Raw genomic sequence first — 23,906 nt, forward strand, 5'->3', positions numbered from 1 at the left:
CTACATCATGCTACCTCTCACTTAGTGGGGACAGGATAACTGTCTCAAATATTTGAAAGCTTGCCATGTAGAAGACGGAACAGAATTGTTTTGTCTGACCTAGAAGGAAGAAGTAGAATGACTGGAATTTGCAGATTTTAGCTTGATAGAAGAAAAAATTTCCCAAGCAATAGATCCATCCAAAATTGTAATAGATCTCCTCAGGTGGTAGTGAGTTCCCATCTACAGAAGTCTTCCAACAGCATTTATATAACCACTTGGGGATGCCCTTCAGGTAGGGCTTGCATTAAATGATTTCTGAGGTTACACACACACACACACACACACACACACTTCTAACAAGCCATGATTCTCTCTCTAGGGCTGATGGAGCCAGTGGTTATGGCTGCATGGGTACCAGGCTCTAGCGAAGCCAGGCTAAATGGAGACCTGGGATCAACAAGGGCGCCATTGGAACCGCAGGCCCAGGGGCAGCTGATGGTTAACTTGTGGGGGACGCTCTGCCTGATTCTGGACTCGCTGCTCTTCTGGCTTTATCTGCTGTTCATGAGCTCCTCTCTCATCACAGTCATTGTTCTCTGGAGCTCCTAGATGTACAGTGACCCCTCCACCCCTCAATGTCCGCTTATATTGGCTTTTGGTGAACGACAAACCAGCCCCTATTCCTCTGGCCCGATGGCCACTCCTGTCTGTGCCTCAGTTCACCCTGACTCGAGTCCCTACTAACCAGCTTCAGCCCAGCCCTAGGCACTTTTCTGACTCCTTTAAAGCCAATATCCTTGTTCCTTCCCTCCTCTAGCTTCCTCTGCCTCTTCTGTCCAGACCCAACCTCTTTAGCCCTTGAGGATCCCGTCAAGGGGAGCCATCCGTCACTGAGTTGTCCTAATAAATCATTTTGCAGAGAGCACGGAGTATTCTCTCAGAGCCTCGGAGTATTTTTTTATAAGCAGGCAGAATGCTAGAGATGAGCATTTTGATGAGCTGAGACTCTTGGGATGACAGTCTTACCCACTGACCATGGCAAAATGTCTATTGCCCCAGACTAACGAGAATCTTTTTTTTTTAAGATTTCTCAGATTGTTTCCCAGACTTTTCTTGGGAAAACAACTGTTTTGTTCTAATTTTATATTCCTATCAAGTATTTACAAGTGTACACAACTTTTTGGTAAATTTCTAATTTGACCTTTCTACACTTACTTAATCCTTCTCTTGTCTATCACTTAGGCTGCTTTGTAACTGTAATCATGGAATGTCAGCTAAGGTACTTAAGAGATCATCTAATCCATCCCCTTCATTATACAAGAAAGTAAACTGTCTCCCAGAGAGAGGAAATGACTTACCCAAGGTCATAAGCCACTAAAAGGCAGAGTCAGAATTAGATCCAGGACTTTTAACTCCTAATGCTTTTCCCATTTTAGTTGGACTTGGAAAAGCTGGCAAACTAAAGCCCACCAGGCACCAGGAGATGATTTTCTCTTCTTCCTACCTCTCTTCTTCTGATTATTCATTCTCCACATGATTTCATAGCAAAGGGGCTTCAAAAAAGGCAAAGGATAGGTTTTTAAAAATAGATCATTCTATTTCTTTGTTATGCAGAACTTGGAGTAACCTCTCACGTGTTGGTTGCATGGAAAAGGAACCTCCCCATCCCTCATTCCAGGCACTCTGGATGGGGCAAAGACCTGGCTCACAAGCCCCTCCCATCCAGGCGACGAGTTTGTTCAAACAACTTTTAATTGAAAATTTAACTTAAATTCAATTTTAAAAAAATCAAATAGCATAGTGAATAAAGTGACTAAAAGCGTTATCCCCCCATTCACCACGAGGCATACACTGTCCAGGTTACCACACCATGAGTGAGGTGGGGACCATGTGCAGAGAACATGGCTAATTTAGGAAACTGGACCATGAGGAATGCCTGACCAGGGAACACGCACAGAAGGCACCCATGTGGGCAACACAGAGGCCAGGGAATATGGGAGAAAGAGAACCCCGGGACAGCTAGGTGGTGCAGTGGAGAGAACACCGGCCCTGGAGTCAGGTTGGCCTGAGTTCAAATCCAGCCTCAGACACACAGCACTCACTAGCTGTGTGACCCTGGGTAAATCACTTAACCCCACTGCCTAACAAAAAAGAGAGAGAGAGAGAGAGAGAGAGAGAGAGAGAGAGAGAGAACCCCAAGAACTCACGGGGGCAGAGACCATTCATTGCTGGGCCAGCTCATATCTTGGAAGAGCAGAGTCCCTGACAGCCACTTGCTGTCTTATCTCATTGCTCTCTGCTGCCACATTGTCTCTTCATCCCATTGTAGACCAGTATCTTCCATCAATATGAATGTGAGCCATTATTATCTTCTGATCTCCTGATGTGTGCTGGGCTTTAGTTTGCCAGCTTTTCCAACTCCAACTATTGCTATCTCTGTTACCATCTACTGGGGGGTGGTAGCTAGAAAGTCACTCCCTACCAGGAAGAGATACCCCCCTTTTTATTGTATGTCAGTAGGCTGTGACCTACCACACTCAGGCAGGCCACCAAAAAAAGTAAATTCAATTACAAAGAAAGCTCATGTGCAAAGTGGATCAAGGACCCCAGAGGGTAGCTAGCCACCTTCCCTTTGGTTATAACGCTTCTCCTGACCTTTCTTGAGTCTCCTTCCCTGCTGGTACTTTTTAGCACCGACAGTAGGAGATTCCTTAACAAAGGAGATATGCTAGGGGGAAAACTAATGAGAACCCCATGTTCTTTTCTCGTCCATCTGAAATAGCTAGTTTACTTAAATCTAGTGAATAAAGACATGCCATAAATCAGAATATTTCTGTATACACACACATTTTAGAAATAATTAAAAGCAAAACCAAACCTGCCCCAGTGGATGTTAAATTTTGTTGCTGGAAGGAACCCTATGCTGTTTGGACTTGGCACATTTCTTCTGTTGGCTATAGTATTGTAGGCTCCTCCCTAGTTCCCCTCCTGGCTACTACCCCCTACTCATACACACACAGCTTGATTCTCCAGAGAGCTAACCACCCCCAGGCATAAGGTACTCTAGGTTCTTATTCCTAAAACGATATAGCTCATGACATCCCCTTGCCCCCATCCCTGCATGTTTTTTATAGTCTGCCAAGAGATATAATTTGTTATTGTTCAGTCATTTCAGTCTTGTCTGATTCTTCTTGACCCCATTTGGGGTTTTCTTGGCAGAGATGCTAGAGTGGTTTACACCTTTTGCCTCTCCAGCTCATTTTATAAATGAGGAAACTGAGGCAAACAGGGTGAAGTGACTTGCCCAAGATCACATAGCTGGTAAGTGTCTGAGGCCAGGCTTGAACTCCTGAAGACAAGTCTTCCTGGCTCCTGGCCCAGCACTCTGTACATTGCACTATACACACCCAGTACCCAGTGCCACCTGGCTCCTAATAGACATAATTAGCTCAAAGCAAAGGCACTTTCAGAGACAACATCATAGGAACAAAAGATCATCCCATACATCTGGGGTGTGCTCTGCTCTGATGACTTTCAGAGTCAGCGGGAAGGGAGGGCTCTCACAAAGAGCGTGCAGGTAGAGGGATAGCCACGTGTAGACAACACACATGGGCTGTGTGACTCATTCCTTGGGCACAGCAGAGCTGATGGCCTCTCTTTGCTTCAGGTGTCCTCACACTGCTCCCCCTGGGTGTAGCACCTTGGCTGAGTAGGTCACTCAGCTAAGCTACCTGGACCTTCTCCACATCTCACCTCCCAACTGCCAGGGTGAATTCTCTTGAATTACTAGCTGACTTTCTCCTCTCCTGCCAGAGATCACACCCTTCATGGCCACCTCCTGTCTTGATTCTCTCCTGGGCCCTGCTCCCCCCACACACCATGATTTTATCAACTAGGCCAAGCGACCATCACCACTTTGTGATTTAATGGAGGCAGCCAGGTTCTTTGGACATTCCCCATTAAAATGCCTGCACCTTTGTGGGGGAGTGGGGTGTAGAATGGCAATACTCTTTTGGATAGCATTTTAGGCAGAACAATAGTTTTCCGAGAATAAAGCCCCTATTGAGTTGGGGTAGGGTCTCAGGAAGGGGACCAAGGCCTGGAAGGAGAGGTGCCCACTTTGATAAGACCACATCTAGCGCATCATATTCCATTTTAGGTGCCACATCTGACAAGGGGCATTGATTAAACACATCCAGGGGAGGAAAACCAGGGAGGTAAAGGAAGTCTAAAATACATTTGGACATGAATCTGCTGAAGTAATCAGGAATGTATCCTTCAGAAAAGGGAAGCCTTCAGAGAACCCTCAGGGAGGCGTCTCCAAGTGTTTGGGGAAGTGCTTTGTTTGACTCCAGAAGGCAGAAGCAAAGTGAAGAGTGGAAGTGGTGGATTTAGGTTTGATATCGGGGAGAAAAATCCCTAAAGACCTTCCTAATAATTAGAACTGCTCAGAGGACTTTGGAGTCAGACTTGAGTTTGAATCCTGGCTCTCCCCATTACTGCTTGTGAATCTGGGCAAAACACTCAACCTCCTCAGCTTCCTCATCTGTGATCTTCCCTTCCTCCCTTCCCCCCAAAAAAGAATAAACAAAGAGGAATCCAAACAGATTCTTGATTCTCTGACCAGGCTCTATGGGCATGGAGCCTCCAATGCTCTGAAAAAGCTGGGATCTCAACCATGAAGGTATTTTTGGTCCACAGATGCTGTTCACTAGCCATCTTGCTAAACACCAACGTAAGCTAGCTTTCACAGCAAGAAAGCATAATGTGCAACATTTCAGTTTAATTTACACTTCCACTGTGAAGGACGGTAGCCAATTGATGCCTCAAGTAAAATCCTGTCCCCTAATTATAGGAAGGGGAAAGGGCAGCGTGGGTATTTATAAGGGAGAAAAATCTAGGAACCAGCGTGGTAAGGGCTTTTTTCACAGGGTCAGTGGTGCAATTTTGACATCGGAGTATGTTACAGGACCACCTGGCCAGAAAGAGGAAATTGGTTTGGGAAATAGATCACAAGTCTGGCACTGAGGCATGATATTAACAGTGATGGTCAGGAAATTTCAATTGTCCAGACATCTGCTGGAGTAATCTCACATGAGTCTCAAGACTGATCTCTCTCTCTCTTTCTCTCTCTCTCTCTCTCTCCCTCCCTCTCTGTCTCTTATCTCTCTCCTCATCAGATTTACAGAGGACTCAAAGTTAAGAGGAATCACTAACATAGTGGATAAGACTGTTTGAATTAGAGGTGTACTGGTAAATGTTTAACAACTAGTTCTCCCAAAAAAATGTACACGCATGCATTTTTTAAGTTTAATCTGCATCGTTAGCATTTTATTCATCACTTTCTTAAAACTAGACAACAAATAAACCAAGCCTAGCTTTGTAGTATTTCCCTACTTCTGTAATGTTCATACTGAAAATTCAACAATTGGCCCTCGAGAGCTAGTTCAAGCTGGCTCCAGCACGCCTCTGCTTAGAATGGAAAAGGATCTAGATAGCCAAGAATGTTGTGCTGAATCCAAGAAGATTTAATTCAATAGATGCACATTAGTCTTATATTTGGGTTCAAAAACTCAATTCACACGTACAAGATGGGAAGGCAGAGTTAGATGACCTTTTGCCTGAAACACGATCTGGGCAGTTTCAGTGGACTGCAAGCTCAGTATGAGTCAGCAGGATGATGTGGCAACCTAGGGATGCTGATGGGACTTCGGGCTGCCTGGAGAGGCAGAGCTATTTTGTTGTTGTTCAGTCATGCCCAATTCTCCATGACCCCATTTGGGGTTTTCTTGGCAAAGATACTGGTGTGGTTTGCCATTTCCTTCTCTAGATGAAAGAACTGAGGCAAACAGGATTAAGTGACTTGCCCAGGGTCACTTAGCTAGTAAGTATCTGAGACTCAATTTGAACTCGGGTCTTGCTGACTCCAGGCCCTGTGCTCTCTACATTGCACCACCTAGTTTCCTGAGGATGTGCTAGTCCTGCTGTGTTCTCTCCCAGTCAGACCACATATAGAACACTATATTCAATTCAGGGTACCACTGTTTAATAATAAGCTGTAATAAGCATTGATAAGCCTTAGAGCAACCAGAATGGCAAAGCACCTTGAGTACTATCCATAACAATCAATCACTCAACAAGTGGTTATTGAGTGCCTACTTTTTGCTGGGCAGGGTAGCTAGGTGGTGCAGTCGGTAGATCCCTGGGCCTAGAGTCAGGAAGACTCATCTTCCTGAGTTCAAATCTAGCCTCAGAAATTTACTGGCTGTGTGACTCTGAGCAAGTCACTTCACCCTGTTTGCCTCAGTTTCCTCATCTGTAAAGTGAGCTGGAAAAGGAAATGGCAAAACGCTCCAGCAACTTTGCTGAGAAAACCCCAAATGCGGCCATGAAGCGTTGCACACAACTGAAGAATGACTGAACAACCATAAAGAGGCAGAGGTGAAGGAGGAGTGCATTTCAGGCACTGGGGGCTGCCCCAGAGCAAAGGTGTAGGCAGGAGGTGAAACACCAGGTATGATGCACAGAAGGAAGACTAATATGGCTGGACTGAAGAATGTGGCTAGAAGAAGAATATCCAAGGAGACAGGAAAGATAGGATGGGTGGAGGGCAAATTGTGAAGGTCTTTAAAAGTCTGAGGAGGAGACATGTGATCCCAGAGTCTGAAGTAGTAGGTTGTTTTTAATTGACACGGCTAGTTTTGAACTTATGGAAAATCACTGGCAGCTGTGCAGGAGAGGGATCGGAATAGGGAGCTGTGAGAGATGATCTCTCAGAAGTGAAGCCTCCTCAAAGGGTCATTAGTTCTTGTTAATGGTTCTGGTATTGTTGCTTTTGAGTGGTACATGTGTACCAACACTAAGTGAAGACCCCCTCAGAATACAAGACCCCCCCCACTCTTAGATAGTGTTAGCAGAAATTCCTGAGCCATAAGAGCTCATCCTCTAGCTAGCTATATGACCTTGGATAAAAGGCTGCCGAAGCTGTGAGGCCCTGAAAAGTGGCACATGCTAACACAATTTCTATACCTCTTTGTTCTCTCTGTTACTGGGGTAGTTTTTACACGAATAGATTGTACACCTGAGGTTCAGCCAATGAGCTGCCGGGAAGGGGGTTAAGGTGGGTTGCTGCATTACGGTCTCTATAATCTTGCCTTAAACAAAGAGCACTCTCACTCTTGGGGCAGCTTAGGCAGCATGGGGGTGCCCTTTCTCGACAAAGTCAATAAAGAGATTTCTTCTTTTTGCAAACTTTTGTCAAGACTCTGGTTTTAATTTGGGTAGGTGGTCTCTGTCCCACACAGTTTTGGGGGGCTCGGCCAGGGATTTAACCCTTTCCTTAGGTGTTTCTCTTGACCCCCTCCCGGGGCAGGCACCTTGCCAGCACTTTCTGGTGGTCCCTAGGTTGGTGTCCTGAGATCCCCTTTGGTGAGGGAAAGACCCAAAGAGAGTCTTGACTAGGCAAAAAACGAGGAGCTCCACTGCACTAGTGGAGAAATCAAAAGCCACCTGTTAGACTGAAGTGGCCGTGTAAGTTTGTGCCCACAGATGCAGGTAAGCAAGACCCGTGAGTCCTTGGTGCACCTATGCGGTTCGAGTCCCTAAGGTAGCCAAGGGCAAGATCGGTGAGCCCCTGGGTGGTTGGTCCCAACCCTATTAAGCGGTTCAAGTCCGTAAGGCTGGGGGAGGGGTGAAAAAGGGAAGCTCTAAGCAATTAGAGTCTGTAAGACATGGGGAAAACGAAAGCTCAGGGTGGCAAGGACCAGGATCCTTTACCAAATATTCCAGATAACAGCTCTTTAGGATCTAAGCTTAGCGATTGGGATGAACTTCCAAAGTATAAAGGGAAAGATAAAAAGAAAATGATTAAATATGATTTGATAATTTGAGGATTCTACAGCAATTTGTTGTATGTCATTTTGTCTTCCTGTTTGTGTCTGTGGCATGAATGAGTGTTAACAGTGTTTGACAGTAAAAGATTTGGAAACTAGAGAAAAAAAATTTCTCTCTCTCTGTGCACTCTAATTCTGGCCAAAATTTTGAGTGTGGAAGGAAAGAGAGAAAAAGGTTTCTCCAGATGAAAAAGAAAGGCAGATTGAACAGCACCTAATCTTTTCTGCCTCTATAAAAGAGAAAAAGGTTTTGTGTACCAGAACACAAACAAAAGGTAATTTATGGGCAGCTGGGGGCTGTACTGAGGGCGGCTTGCTGGGGATGACTGGGTTCAGCTGCTGCCGAGAACATGATGTTTCCCCAGGAGCCCCAACTCATTCAAATTGGTAAAAATGTGACATTTTTAATTTCAGAACTTGTTACACTGTTTGGCACTAAGGTAAATTGGGAAAATGTAAGGCTCTGAAATCTGTTACCTCAGTTTATTTCACATGGTTGGAAGGTGCCTAACACAATGCCTGGTAGAGAGCAGACACTATAAATGTTAACTGCTATCATTATTAGTTCCTTAATTAGATGTAGCCAATTTGAAATGCATTCAACAGGATTGGAGCCACCTGGTGGGTAACGTGTCTTTTTTTAAAGTTTTAAACCTCTAGTATTGTTTCAAATTGGTAAACTTTTGTATTGTTATGTCAAGTAGCTTTCCATAATTTGAATGTCATTAAAGTAAACTGAAAGAAACTAAAGAACAGTGGAAAAAAAATGTGTATGACGAGTGAATGGTTTAGAATGCATAATAAAGTTGTAGAAGCAGTTTGGGAAGAGAGAGGGGGAGGGAGAGCCCTATTCAATTATCTCCCTTCAGATTTGCAAAAAGAAAGCTGTATAGTAGTCTTGGTGAGTGTAATTTGGGTGGGAGTCTTAAGTTCCCCACCCTTGGATGAGAATATCCTCTGAATAGCTTTAGATAGTTTAAGTAAGTTGAGAAGGTGTGAAGAAGTGGTATGTTTTAAAAGTAGAAGGATGGAAAAATAAAATTCTTTTTTTTCTTAGCCTAATTTAAAACCCAATAGATAAAGTTATGGAAAGATGGAAGGAATTATGTCCACCCACCTTTCAGGCTAGATCCATAGGTGGGTTCTATTAAATCTAATATGGATACTAGCTACAATAAAGATATTGGTTCTTGTGAGTTATGATTATATCTGTTCAATTAATTATCAAACTCCAGAGGTGTCTACCTGGAGGGAAAGCTGATCATACTTTGTCAGCATTGATTCAGATTCCTTAGGCTTGCTTTTTTTCTTCCTGGGCCAAAAAGAAGTAGTTAGAATACTGGCCCAGCACATTTTAAACTGACCTGATTACAATAGGTGATTCCAAACTGTTTGTAAAACTTTTTCGCAAGAAAATGTGGACATGAATGGGGAACTGAAATATTGAAGAAATACATGAACTTGTGGATAATATTCCTTTATAAAGGGTCAAGGGTATTGGACTTAGAAATGTGTATTTATATAATTTTAAGAGCACATATTGTTATTTGGCATTAAGAAATTTATTAACTATATGGCCCCAAGAAAGTTCTATTTACTTTAATTTACTGTTCAGTAAGGGGATGGTGGTGGAATTCATTCCCATGGATATTACAAAGATCACATGATTGTAAAGGTGCTTGGCACAATGCTTAGCATAAAACAAATGCCATCTGAATGTAAACTGTTTTAAGTTAAATGTAATTGCTTCATACTTGTTAACTTTATGTGGATTTTCTTTGAAGTGAAGTTTATGTCAATGGTGATGAGATGAATGATTCTCTGTGTAAGGCAATTTGGGAACACATCCGATTAAAGTAAAGCCACCAGAGTGATAATTAATTGGTTTTGGTTTTAAAGTTTAAATAGATGATAGTTGTTTTATGGTATTGTTGTATTTCTAAAATTTTCCTTTATTGCATAATTTGGTAAGCAACTGTATCATCTGCATTGTCAGAAAAGCAATTTCTCTTATAATCTAAATGTTGTTAGGTTAAGAATTGTACTGTAAAAGGGAAAAAAAAATTTTTAACCCAGGCCTTCTTAAGGCTAACAACCGGGTTTGTTGGGGGATGGACAGTATGAGCCACGCTCTTAAGGCAGGGACTTGTGGTCGTGGGGAAGTCTAGGCCTTGAAGAACCTTGATTGGGAGTGGCCCAGGAGACTGTTGGACCTGGTAAAGGGGTCTACAAAGAAAGAAAGATGTTTTTATTGGGTCTGTTTTAAGTTTTTAATATACTGCTTACATATTTCTGAATTTTCTTATGTGATGTAATCAGTAAGCAATTGTATCAGTTATGTTGCTGAAAAGGGCAATTTATTTTATAATCTAGAATGTTAAATTAATTGTGCCTTCAAAGAAAAGAGAAAAAGGAATTAATTTGGCTGTTGGGGCCATCTATGTGATCCTGTTTTGTAACATTTCCTTTTAAGTACTGTAATTTAAGAAATCATAAAATTTCCAAATTTCATCTTTATTTAAAGGGAATTTTCAGTTAAAATTGTTTTGCTATCATTTATGAAATTTGTGAGATTGTTAACTAAGTTATTTGGGGTTACTGTTTTCATGCTAAAACCTAAAAGGGTTAATTAATTACTGTATGTGGAAAGAAGGGGATAGTGTAAAGCCTTATTGGTTGGTTCTGCCCATTCAAGGGCAGCAGTATCAGCCCTCTCTCAGGACAATGTCAATTCTCCTCATTTTGTAAACTTGCCAAGGTCCCTGGAAACCATCTGTGTGGGCAAGGCCATCTGCCCTGAGAAAATAACTTGTTAGGATTATGCAATTCCTAGACAATGAATTTAGCTTGCTGAGAATTTTCAAGTGTATAGAAATGATTTCTAATGATTGGCTTTTACACCAGGACAAGTTTAAATTTGAGAAGGAAATATGCTAAATGAAATCTCTTATGTATATGAGTCCTGGTAAATCTTTATTCCTTATTGCAACTCCATGAGAGTAAAATTAACTGTATCTGGCTTTAAGCTGTGATTAGTGAGACTTGCTGTTTGAGGTAAAAGCCTCTTGGGACTACAACTAATTTTGTTTTGAGTTTGAATTTGGGTATAGTTGTCTACTTAAATCAGTATCTGAGAGAAATGCCACAAGCTACCCCAAACAGGTGGAGGTCTGCATCTGGGGAAAAGCCGAGGGGACAATCTTAGCCTCAATCTAGGATGGGATCCTCCGGGCTCAGTTTCCCCATTGTGTTCCTTTGGAAAGGAATGTTTCCCACCTGACTATTCCTGAGTCTGGCTATGAGGAGAAACAGTACTGCATGATTGGAGAACTGCAACTCTATCTGAACTTAAACAAAGTTAAGGATATTTTATCCTGTTATATTTGATATGTCACATGTCCCTGCTCTTTTTCCTTCTATAGTAAGTTTCTATGATTAGAGCAAGTAGTCAGTATAAGATATGAGCTCTTTTGTGTTATCTTACTGGGAAATCTAATGATATTTTTATCTAGAACTAGAATCTGTGCAGAAATTTATGCAAACTGCTTAAGACTCACCTTAAGATGTTCTGTTTGTTTAAAAGAATTCTAAGAGCAGTAGTATTTTTCATGTAATCAGTCTCTTACTGTTACCAATGTGAGATTCTATTATAACACCTTTTGACCAAGGAACTTTGTGATATATAGGGATTCTGTGATAACTAGGAATTTAGTTTCTTGATAATACTCTGGAATTTGTGTTATTTAAGGACTTTTGCACCAATTTAGTAAGATTTCATGAACAAGAGTGGAAATGCATGCAAGCTATTTAGGGCTCACTTTGGAGATGTTTTTTAGGCAATGTGAGATTATAGTCATATCTTAAACTGATTGTTGGAACTTGCTGGGACTAATGACTGACTGTTTCTGAGTCTAACTCCAGGTGTAAATATCAAGGAAGGCTGTCTGAGCCACTGATCCATGATGCCAGTAGCCCTGTGAGGGGCAAGTATGAACTGCAGGTATGATTTCATGGGAAGGTTGAGAGGGCAACTGTTCCGCATGTGCTGAGGTGGGACCCTCTTGACTTGATTCCTTAACTGAAACCTGGCAGACTTTAAGTCTGGCTCAATGCAGTTTGCAGTTTGACATAACACTCTGCCTGGAGTTGACAGGAAGTTGGGGGAAATATTGTTCCCTTACTATAAGTCTCTAATCTCTTAGTGGCAAGTTTCTATAATCAGAAGATTTTGTAAGTACAGTAACAAATTTACTAAAATAATTGATTATGGAACATCTTAGATTACTATAGAACTGGGACTAGTGTTCCTGTGTGTGTTCCCATATGAGTTAGGGTCCTTTAATTCTTGGTAATGGTATGGAGACAATTAGGTCAGGGGCTTGTGAGAAGGTTATTTTGTTGTTTGGTTAATATGATACTTGTCTAAAGTTTTGTTACAATTAATAATGTCAAAAGAAGAATGGCTTGTGGTTTATTTTGTAAATGCCATCAAAGAAACATGGCATGACTAAAAGTTTAAGATTTTATATGTACTGTGTTAAAAATTGATTATTTAATATATTTATGTATGTACTGGAGCCTGTTATTAACCCCTTAGTGAAATCTCATCCTCCTGGTGAGGAAATTAATAATGGATTAATGTAAAGTATAAGACACTGGGTTCTGAGGTGAATTTCTTAAACATGACAATTGACCATGGTTCCAATTTTGAGTTTGTAAAAATGATCAGGGTTATAAGGATTAGAAATGGTAATTTAAAATTGTGCTAAGGTCACTTTTGCAGAAGAATGGACAGAAAGCTGGTTCCTACAAGAAGACAAGAAGAAGATGCTGAGATGCTGTGCTGGAGATGGCTGGAACCAGAGGGCTTCATTGACGATATTCCCCGCCAAACAGCTGTATAGGAAAAGACTTTTTGAATCTTAAAGGACCAATTGCATTATTATTTTCTTTTGGGTCTCTGTATGTGCATTTATAAAGGGACTGCCCCTTTGATTTGTCAATGTGTAGATCAATCCTTCCCATATTTACTTAAAAGGGGTGATGGCTAGAGAGAGAAGAAAAAGAGCTGAGAAGAAGTTGAATTCAGATTTAATAGAATCCTAAGGCTAGGTGTTTGAATTGCTGTCTTTGTGTTCCTCCCGGGGGCAATGTGTTTAGAGTTAAAAAAATTAATAATAATAATAATAATAATAATGATTGTTATAAAAATTATTATGTGATTGTAAAATGCTTAATACAATGGCATATGTTAAAATGTGGGATTATTATTATTTAATGTAATTGTTAAAGGTACCAAGAGTGCCAAGTGTTAAAGTTACCATAAGAATGATAATTTCTATATGTGATAATATGGAAATGCAATTGATGTTATCTGAAGTTTATTGTTAGTATTACAAAAGTTATTGCTATTTCTAAATTGCATTGTATTTCTAAAACTCTTAGATTGTAAAATTGGAGGGGAATTATTATCCTACTCTCGGTGTGTCTCCCCTGTCTGCAGGACTCCCTGTCCTGCCTGGTTAAGACAGAAGGGAAAGGAGAAATTAAGCTGATGGTTCTGAATAGTCAGAGTTGGGTGCCAGTTCGAGACCACCCTGATGGTTATTAAGGTTTAGTGGGTGTGAGAAGGCTTCAAACTGTAAGAAAAGAGAGGGGGAATTGTGAGAGATGATCTCTCAGAAGTGAAGCCTCCTCAAAGGGTCATTAGTTCTTGTCAATGGTTCTGGTATTGTTGCTTTTGAGTGGTACATGTGTGTAGTGGAGACACCTCAGAATGCAAGACCCCCTCCCCTAGCCTTCTCCCTCCCCTACTCTTAGATAGTGTTAGCAGAAATTCCTGAGCCATAAGAGCACCCTGTCTATCTCATCCTCTAGCTAGCTATATGACCTTGGATAAAAGGCTGCCGAAGCTGTGAGGCCCTGAAAAGGGGAACGTGCTAACACAATTTCTATACCTCTTTGTTCTCTCTGTTACTGGGGTAGTTTTTACACGAATAGATTGTACACCTGAGGCTCAGCCAATGAGCCGACAGGAAGGGGGTTAGGCTGGGCTGCTGCATTAGGGTCTCTATAATCTTGCCTTAAACAAAGAGCACTCTCACTCTTGGGGCAGCTTAGGCAGCATGGGGGTGCCCTTTCTCGACAAAGTCAATAAAGAGATTTCTTCTTTTTGCAAATTTTTGTCAAGACTCTGGTTTTAATTTGGGTAGGTGGTCTCTGTCCCACACAGAGGTCCTCTAGGCAGGGAGGCTGATGGGAAGGCTGCTGCAACAGCCAAAAGGTGGGAGCTGATCAGGCAGTAAGAATCAACTGTCAGCTGGGAAGCCCTTTGCAGGTTTGGGGTTCAACTGGTTGAACACTAAAGTCTCTTTCAAAGCTAAAATCCCGTGATTCTGTGAAGATGTACGCCAGCCATATCACATAGGATGGACACACGCATGGCATGGCCCTAGAAGCATAACTGAGCACAGGTCTTCCTGACTCTAGACATACATCTCCATCCACTGCGCCCCCTAGCTGCCAAGGATAGCAACAAAAGGGGCTTTTTAAGGCTGTCTTAGGGGAAAGAGAAGTACAAGAGAAAGAATGTGGCCGCTGTTTAGGGTGGATGGGATGGCGACGGCCAGACGCCAAGAGAAAGCGGAGTTGCTCAATTTTATTTTGCTTCTGCTTTCTCGGCCAAGGATGAGAAGGGATAAAACAAAATCCTAATTAAGGAGTGGACATCCAATATAACAAAGCAGACAGTAAGCGAGCAGCCCCTGAGGAGTTCCACTGACCTGGCCCAAGTGAACCGGTCCTGAGAGTGCTGGGGGGCATGATTTCTGAGCCACCATCTGTGTTATCTGAGAGACTGTGGAGAGCAAAAGAGTCACTGCAAGATTGCAGTAGGGCATGGATAGATTTAAATGCTGACCCAGTTTCTATGCGTGCTAAAAATCCTACCAAGCAACAAAAATAATTTCTTACTAAGATTCTTATACAATATATCTGTACGTGCCTAACATCAAGCCAATCCATGCAGTGGCCTCCCTTGGGACTGTGGGGCCCTCTGCCAGGGGAACTTTAGACAGTCCTTCCTTTGCAGTCCTTGCTTTCTCCCCTCAAGGACAGTGGCTCAGAGCTACTGTAAATTAGACTTTTTCCTTGGCCCAGTGATCAGTCTCAGGGCTGCCAGACACAGGCTAGCTGGCCCGATGTCGGCCAAAACTCCTCTCCATCTTGGAGCAGAGCCAGAGCTATGGCCCAAGCTGCGGACAAGGTTGGACCTTCTTTCCATGACCTTCTCTGGCCACTAAGGCCATTCACCAGGGAGTGGTCACCTGAAACCAGCAATATTCAAAGATGGAACTCAAGGTGTGGCCTCTGTTCCTTTAAGCCCCGGCTTCTTGAGCTCTGGCTGAATCCCCAGATAATCCAAGCAACAAAAGATGGAAGGAGGCTGGCCCCACCAGGAGCGATGGCTACTGTGTCTCCTTCTCAGCCTTTTGCTTCAAGGCAAGTGGGGTCAGTAGATTTAGAGATGAAAGAGAACTCCAGTCCAGTCTCCTCATTTTACAGCCAAGGAAACTGAGGCCAGGGAGGTCAAGCTCAGAGGATCACAAGACCTTGGCTCTCGAGCTGGAAGAAACCTCACGTTTTACAGCTGATGGACCCAAAGTTCAAGGAGATTAAGTACTTACTCAAAGTCACACAGATGGTAAGCATCAAAGGTAGGATTTGAACCCAGGACCTCCGACTCAAGTGCCAATGCTCTTGCTGTTATAGCTAGGAGGAGCTGCTGGGGAACATCTAGGAAGCTCCCGCAGCACCAGGCCAACGGGCATACTTAGAATCAGCATAACATTTTCCCCACATTTGCTCTCCATCAACGCCTGGGCCTCAGCTTCCCTCCTGTAAAAAAAAAAAAAAAGAAAACCTGGAATGATAATGACAACAGAGGCTTCTCAGAGGCTTTAGGGATTCTAAAGTACTTTCCTCACAATCACCCTGGGAGTGAGGGAAGGGGTACAAATATGATCCTGCCCATCCTACAAATGAGGAGACTAAGGCTCGGCTGTTACTCCTGAGAAAAGACCTTCAAGCAAAGGCAGGATGACCTTTGGAATCAGAGATCCAGAGGCAGAAAGGTCCTTGGAGGCCACCTAGCCTGACCCCTTCATTTTACAGATAAAGAAACTGAGGCACAGGAAGAGTCAGAGACTTGCCCAAGTTCATACAGCAAGCAAGGGCTGAAAGTATGATTCGAACCCAGGTCCTTCCCACACCACCATGCCCTCACAGGCACAAAAGTAGTAAGTGTGAGGAGGGCTGAGACTCAGGCCTCCAGCCTGTTCTTTCTCACTAGGCTTTCTTGCTTCCCACCCAGGAGCTAGGGGCAGCTACACAGTCTAGTGAAGGGGAAGGCCAAGAAAAGCCTCTTGTATGAGGGGGCAGGGAGACAGCTGTGGCTTAGTGTTTAGAGCACTGGCCCTGGAGTCAGGAAGATGTGCGTTCAAGTCCAGCCTCGGACACTTACTAGCTGTGTGACCCTGAACAGGTCACTTAACCTCTGTTTGCCTCAGTTTCCTCCTCTCTAAAATGTGGATAATAAAAGCACCTACCACCCAGGGTTGTCGTGAAGATCAAACAAGAGTCTATCTGTAAAGTACTTTGCCCACTTTAAAATACTACGGGCTAACTATTTTTCTTTTCTTTTTTACATGAATTTTTAATAAAATTTTGAGTTCCAAATTTTCTCCCTCCCTCTTTCCCCTCCGCCCTCCCTATGACGGTAAGCAATTTCATCTGGGTTATATATGTGCAATCATGTAAGACCCAGAGCTATTCTTATAATCACCCTCCAACCTCTCCAATCTCTTGCCCACACGTACGCTGGCTCTCTTGGCTCTCTTTACATTCAGGAGCCTCTCCCTTGCATCCTTTCATCCGCACACACCTCTCTCCAGGTATGTCTATCCCCACAGTGACTGACTTATGATAACCCTAACTTGTCTCAGATGCCCTTACAGTCTAAGGGTCAGTCAGTCAACACACATTTGTGAAGTACCTACTATGTGCTAGGCACTGTGCGGGATACAAAGAAAGGCAAAAAAACAGTCCCTGCCCCCAAGGAGCTCACAATCTAATGGGGGAGACAGCTGCATACCACAATGGGTGTAGGAGATCTGTAATGTGTGGATAGGAGGTGATCTCAGGGGGAAGGTGCCAGCGATGGGAGAGGTCAGGAAAGGGCTCACACAGAAGGTGGCATCTGAGCTTACTCCCAGAAGAAGCCAGGAAAGGCCAGAAGCAGAGGTGAGCAAAGAAGTCATTACAGAGCTAGAGGTCACCTGGAGAAGAGGGAGAGCTGAGAGACAGAAGGTCCTGTGTGAGGAAAGCAAGGAGGCCTGTGTGGCTGCATTGGAGAGCATGGGCAGGATAAAGAGTAAGAAGCCTGCAAAGGTTGTGACGAGCTTTAAAAGTCAACCAGGATTTTATGTCTGATCCTAGCAGTAATAGGGAGCCATTGAGGGCTACTGATAGGGTGGTGCCATGGTCAGACTCATGCTTTAGGAAGATCACTGAATGGAGGATGTAGCAGAGTAGGGAGAGATCAGAGTGAGGGAGACCAGCTAGGGGGCTTTTGCAAGAGTCCAGGCAAGAGGGAGACCTGAACCAGGCAGTAATGAGATCTGTTGCTAAAGGGATAATGACAAGGTTTGCTAAGAGATTGTACGGATGGGGTGAGTGCAAGAGAGGAATCTAGGAACTAGCACCACAATTGCCAGCCTGGATGAATGGGAAAACAGACCTCACCAGCGATGGGATACTTAGAAGAGGAGTGAGCTTGGGTGTGTGTGTGGGGGGGGGTTGATGAGCTCTGACTGAGGCTGGCTATGCTTCAGACGCCTGCGGCGCATCCAGTGTGAAATATTCCAAAGGCAGTTGGAGACTCAAGACTAGAGGTCAGGAGAGAGGTTAGGGCTAGAGTCGCTGACATGAAAGCTGAAACCCTCCCCAGATCCTCAAAGAGGTCAAGGAGTCTGGGAAGTCAAGAGTGAGAAGAACAAAAAGGACTGAAAAATACTTGTGGAACTGATCTAGGGCCATTACTTAGCCTCCCACACGTCTCACACCCTCCCATGACATGGCTGCTTCACATCTCTTTCCTTATTAGGATGTGGACAACTTGGAGATCAAGGCAGCCTTATCTTTGAGTTGGAGGCAAGGTTCAGGGCAGAAGAGAGCAATAAGAGAGGGCAGCCAAGGCTTGGGAGGCTGGGGAGAAGGGGAGGAAGGAAGGAAAGGTGGAGTTCAGGGGCTGTCACTGGCTTCAGGCTGAGTTTGCATGTAGGGGAGTTTTACATACAGGGGAAGTAAGGTCTGAGCACAGACCACAGCACCTTCCACCACTTGCCTACTAGGCGATCCCACATTCTTTGATCCAGGGAGGAAGAGGTCAGGTACCCATTCAAACACATGGAGATGTTCTGGCTCTGGGTTCATTTGCATCCCCACGGACATTCTCTTTTCCAGGACAGAAATGACTAGAGACTGAGAACTACCATTGAATTATCTTACCATCTCCCAAGAGTTACCATCAGTGTCCTCAGATGCTCATATTTCTCCATGGTGATTGGAACCTCTGCTCCCACTTCTCATTGTCTCCATGAATCGCTCCCACAACTCTAATGACTCAACCACTATGAATACAGAATCAGGTCTAGATAACTCACCTGGAATCTGGAATGAATCCTCAAATGTTCTTGAGGGTGGCACCTACCCCCAGCCCTCCCCTCAGGCTAACATGCTCACCTCTTCCACACAATCACCTCTTCCCACACGGTCATCTCTTCCACACAGTCACATCACAAACCAAACACTAACCTTCCATCTTTTGGAATGCTCAAACGCTACAGTGCATTGCAAACACCCATATATTGGCTTCCTAATGCACCTGCTTCATCAATTACCAGCATCAGGATAACGTTCGAGCACCTTTATAACCCAGGAGCAATTAATAATTATGGACAAAAGTTTCATCATCTCCCACACACAGCTATCTGCCTTTCAAGGTGGCCATTCCCATAGTCTAATAAGAAACGGCAGAGCATTCAATCTCTAGTGATGGAGGTTCATGGGTTTGAATGGGAGGGGCCCAAATGCCTGGCTCCCCTCTCATGTACGGAGCAACATCTTTTTTGTTTGTTTGTTTTTTGCTAGGCAATGGGGTTAAGTGACTTGCCCAGGGTCACACAGCCAATAAGTGTCAAGTGCCTGAGGCTGGATTTGCACTCAGGTCCTCCTCACTCCAGGGCCAGTGCTCTATTCACTATGCCATCTAGCTGCCCCAAGACCAGCATCTTTTATCTTACAGGTTCTCCTACCTTGACACAAAGCAGCAATATTTTCACCATCAACTGCTCTGGGTTTGACACACATGGACTGAACCAAACTGCTTTTCAGTCAGTGTTTGACAGAAAGGCCTTCTGACCAGTTGTCAACATCAGGATCCCCACCAGGGTCAACATCTCCTTCACCTTATCTGCCATTCTGGAGGTGGTGAGTCCTGGGCCCTTTAGTTCGGCTATGGGCCCAGAACACAGCACCCAAATCTGACTTCCCTCATGCCCCCTCATCCAAAATTAGTCTGATCCACTGTTGAGCATTGACCTAGGAGGTCCCCCTCTATTGGATTTTTCTGAAATTTATGGAAGAGATAATCTAAGGCGACATTTCTATAGTAAATGAAATTTTTCTCTATTTGAACATGTCAGAAATCCTCCACCAGTCACCCATACCCCACGGTCAGCCTATTCTTTCTAACCCTCCATCTCTTTCCTATGACTTACTTGTTTGGACCTATACTTTTTTCTCCTGGTTCATCATTGAAAATTAGAATTATCTCAAAGATAACCTGGGATGGACATGGAGAAGGATGGCTAGATCTGATTACTGACCTAACAATCTTGGATGGGAATCTCTTTTGTCAGAATGCACAGATTCAGCTCCTTACATCATTCATCTGGCTTGAGTTGGTAAGGTCCCCTCCCTTCCCATGGCCCCCTCTCATCTCAATGTCTTTTGCTTTTTCTGATCAAGTCACATTTTCTATAGTCATTAGTGCCCTAAAAATTAGACAAGTCTGCTCAGATCTGAGGCCACAAGGTTTCTGGACAGCTAGGAAGGCAGTGAGGGAGGACAGTATCATCACAATGGCAGAAACCTCCAAAGTGAGAATAATCTCTTAGCTCTGGAGCCTCATGCTAAGATGAAGCTCACATATAATATAAAATACATTGAGGCTCTTTATGATAAAGGTCATTGAAGGATCAATAGAAGGTACATAAGATCACATTAGAGAAAGGGAATCATCAAGAATAGCAGTGAGTGAGGGGAAGGCAGCAGAGGCTTAGTGGAAAGAGTTCTGAGCTAGGAGTCGGCAGCCTGGCTTTCTAGTCCCAACTCTGACAATAATTCAAGGTGAGATCTTGGACAGATCACTGTACCTTTCTCAAGCTCAGGTTCTCCCTCTTTAAACATGAGGGAGTTAGACTAGATGGTTCCTAAGGTCCTGTTGGACTAGAGGGACCTGTCCATCCCTTAAAAATCTGTGATCCTAATTGTAAGCATATAGAGGAGAGGAAAGGGGAGAAGCTACTTTCCCAGACTAACCCTAGGCTCCAGTCATTCCTCAATGCCTGTTTCTACATTGCCTGGGCTTCTAGTTTTGGGACAACCCATTCATCAGCTGGAACCAGAAGAGTGTGGAGGAATCACGGAGCTCACTGTGGCAGCTGATAACCTCTGGCTTTCAGACATCTTCACTGTAGAGTTGTGAGTACCAGAGCTGGGGAAAACAAGAAGGAAACTATCCCCAGGCAAAGCATCTTATACAAGGGTAGGGGAAAACCAACATATTGGGACAATGATGAAACTCTACACATTCACAAGAGGGTAACTTATGGTGAGCTCACTTCCACAAAACCTAGCCTAGAAGAGTTGAGTGTTGGGGAGATAAAAGTGAGTCACTGGCAGAGATGGGGACCACTGGAGGGGGATTAGTTGGCCTCAGAGGAATTGGAGAAGAAAGCTCCATCAGCTACTTCATACAGCATGGACATTGATCGGACTCCATCAGGTCTGGTTGCAAATGTGAATGGTAAAGGTCACATCAAGTAGAAGAAACCAATGAAGGTGACCAGCATCTGTAGCCTGGACATCTTCTACTTCCCCTTCGATCATCAAAAAACTGCACTCTGACCTTCACCTCTTTCCTCTACACAGGTAAGCTAGAGTCAGAGTGGCCATCTGAATCAAGGTGACCAGTGGAGGAATTGAGAGGGATGAAAGAATGAACGAACGAACGAATGAATGAATGAATGAAAAAGCATTCATTAAGCATGACCTATTTGCCAAGCACTGCTCAGTGCTATGGATACAAATATAAGAGCAAAGATAGTACTTGCCCCCAGTGATTTTATATTCTCATGAAGGAGACCACCCATATAGGGAGTGGTAGATAGCAAGGAGTATTTTGTACAGATTCAATGACAAATGTTACCCACCTCTTAATTAAAAGGTGATGGACTCTAGGTTCAGATTAAGATCTATCTTTTTGGACATGGCCAAGGTGGGAATTTCTTTAGCTATGCTATTCATATTTATTATATGGGTAGGAGGAAGAGAAAGTGGTTAACTAACCAAGTTAGTTAAGTGAAAAAAGAAAAAACCAAAATTTAATTTTTGAAAATTCCAATTGACAAAATCCCAGGCAAAGGTTGAGTGGATTGGGTGGGGGTGGTGGAGGGGTTTAGATGGAAGGAGAGCAAAGAAGATGAAGGGTTTTCCAATTTCCTGCTTGAGGAGAGAAAAGAAGGGAGAAGCTAACCCAGAGAGAAGTGGCGATATGAGAAACTGAATGAGTTGGCTCTCCTCTGCAGCGAATGACATACTGTTGGGCATGGCCAAGGAAGTGTGGGAGATAGCAGACATTTCATGCCATCTCATCCAGACCCAAGGGGAGTGTCAGTTGCTGAGCATTAACAAAGCAACCCCAAAGTTGATGGTGGGATACAGCTTTTATGACCAGATCGTGTTCTACGTGAGCCTGGAGGATCCAACTTTGGGATCTTACAAATACCCAATCCCACCTTTGCCAGACATCTTCATCAAACCCACACCTCTTCAATCAATCAATCAATCCACAAGTATATATCAAACAACCACCTTGTGCCCGGCATGCTGCTAAGTGCTGGGGATACAAAGACAAAAGTGAAACATTCCTTGCCCTCAAGGAGCTTACCAGACCCTCAAGTCCCAGAAGCCTTCAATCAGGATTTCTTATTGCTTCCTGCCTAGGACCAGCTTCCCCTCCCATCAAAGGCATCTCAGTACTGCCCTACCCTCGAGCACCAAATTACCCCTTCCCCCAGGTCCACTACACATAGCCCGAATCCCTTGAGCACATGTAGGCAGCTTTTGGGAACTAGCTGTGTCCCATTTGACTTGGGGCAATATTCTCATTGGGTTCTGGTCAAAAAGGAGTGTAGCCTGAGGAATAATCATTGTTCTTCATATTACGAGCAGCTTCCTCTCTATTCCCCATTTCCTTCTTCTCACTTTCCTCCTCCAGGTGGCCATCCGGCGACGGCCCAGACTCTATGTCATAAATCTTCTGGTGCCCAGTGGATTTCTGATAGCAATCGATGCCCTAAGCTTCTTCCTGCCAATCGAGAGTGGCAACCGAGCCCCTTTCAAGATGACCCTGCTGCTGGGATACACTGTCTTCCTGCTCATGATGAATGATTTACTGCCAGCCAGTGGCACCCCACTCATCAGTATGGCTCCCTCCACTGTTGGGAGGAAGAAGAGGGGAGGAGAGAAATGGGAGGGTCTGGGGGACAAGAGATCCTGGGATAGAGTATTATTACAGGATTGGAGTTGGGATTGGCATAAGAGGCCACAGGAGGAGGTTGGAGGTCACTCTGGCCCTTCCTCTCTGAGCCCCCTCCCCATATGATCCTCAGGTGTGTACTGTGCTCTGTGCCTGTCTCTGATGGTGGTCAGCCTGCTGGAGGCTATCTTCCTCACCTACCTTCTGAATCTGGTTACTAAACAGCCACCACCCATACCCCACTGGCTCCATTCACTGCTGCTGCATCACCTCAGAGCTACAGACTTCTCTAAGAGATCTCAAAAGGAGAATGGAAGTCCTGACCCCAACCTCATCCACCTACCTGGCAAGTGCCATCAGCACCACCCCTGTCTCTCTTGTTCCAAACTCCTAATCCCTCTACTTTCTCATCCCCAGTGATGGTCCTCCTAATTATGGTGCCCGTTCCAATGTTAGGCTAAGTTCTCATCTCCTCTACAGGCCTGAAGGAGCCGGGGGGGGGGGGGAGCAGGCCCGGCTAAGGCGTGGCTGAATGGAGACCCACACTCCACATGAGCACAGCTAGAACAGCAGCAGAAAGCTGACATTTGGGTAAAATTCAGCCTTGTTCTAGACACTCTGCTCTTCTGCATCTACTTGATATTCATGACTTCCTCTCTCATCCCAGTCATTATCCTTTGGAGTAACTACAAATATGGCCCCCCCCACCAGCTCTTGCCAACGCCAGCTTTGAACTCTCCCTGATTTTGTGGACTGCCAGAACTCATCCTCTTACCCGAGCTCCAAGCTCCAGTGACTTCCCACATCCCTACTGCAGGGGACGCAACTTCATCCCTTCCTTCCAGCCAACTTCAGCTCTACTCCATCTCCCACAAACCAATGTCCTTCCTTCTGACTTCTTATGTGACCTTCCTTCAGCCCAATGATTCAGCTCAGACCCAAGCCTCAGCTGCCCTGTAATTGAATTGACCTAATTAATTCCTTTGCGGGGAATATTTGCTCCTTAGGATATTATATTACTGGTAGAGACAATTCTTGAATCCAGTCAAAGCTGAGTTGTTCCACGCAGATAAGAATCAACTATACATTTTTTAAAGACTCCTAGCATCTATTTGTGAGTTAAAAATAGAATTTTCATTGTAAAAATGAAT

The 23,906-nt window shown here is 44.0% G+C and overlaps 1 protein-coding gene and 1 pseudogene across 1 annotated transcript in view; both read left to right on the forward strand.

Moving 5' to 3' along the window:
- The window catches only part of LOC110221335 (5-hydroxytryptamine receptor 3C-like), a 53,597-nt gene extending 52,720 nt beyond the window's left edge, over window positions 1-877 (forward strand). Inside the window, exon 9 of the mRNA XM_078155430.1 lies at window positions 362-877. Coding sequence (XP_078011556.1) covers window positions 362-591 — 230 coding nt within the window. The 3' untranslated portion in view covers window positions 592-877. The remainder of the gene's footprint in view (window positions 1-361) is intronic.
- Window positions 878-15,307: 14,430 nt separating this feature from the next.
- LOC110221180 (5-hydroxytryptamine receptor 3C-like) lies at window positions 15,308-23,499 on the forward strand (annotated as a pseudogene).
- The last annotated feature ends 407 nt before the right edge of the window (window positions 23,500-23,906 follow it).

Source organism: Phascolarctos cinereus, unplaced genomic scaffold, assembly GCF_003287225.1.
Source record: "Phascolarctos cinereus isolate Bilbo 61053 unplaced genomic scaffold, phaCin_HiC Scaffold_5;HRSCAF=322, whole genome shotgun sequence".
NCBI lineage: Eukaryota > Metazoa > Chordata > Mammalia > Diprotodontia > Phascolarctidae > Phascolarctos > Phascolarctos cinereus.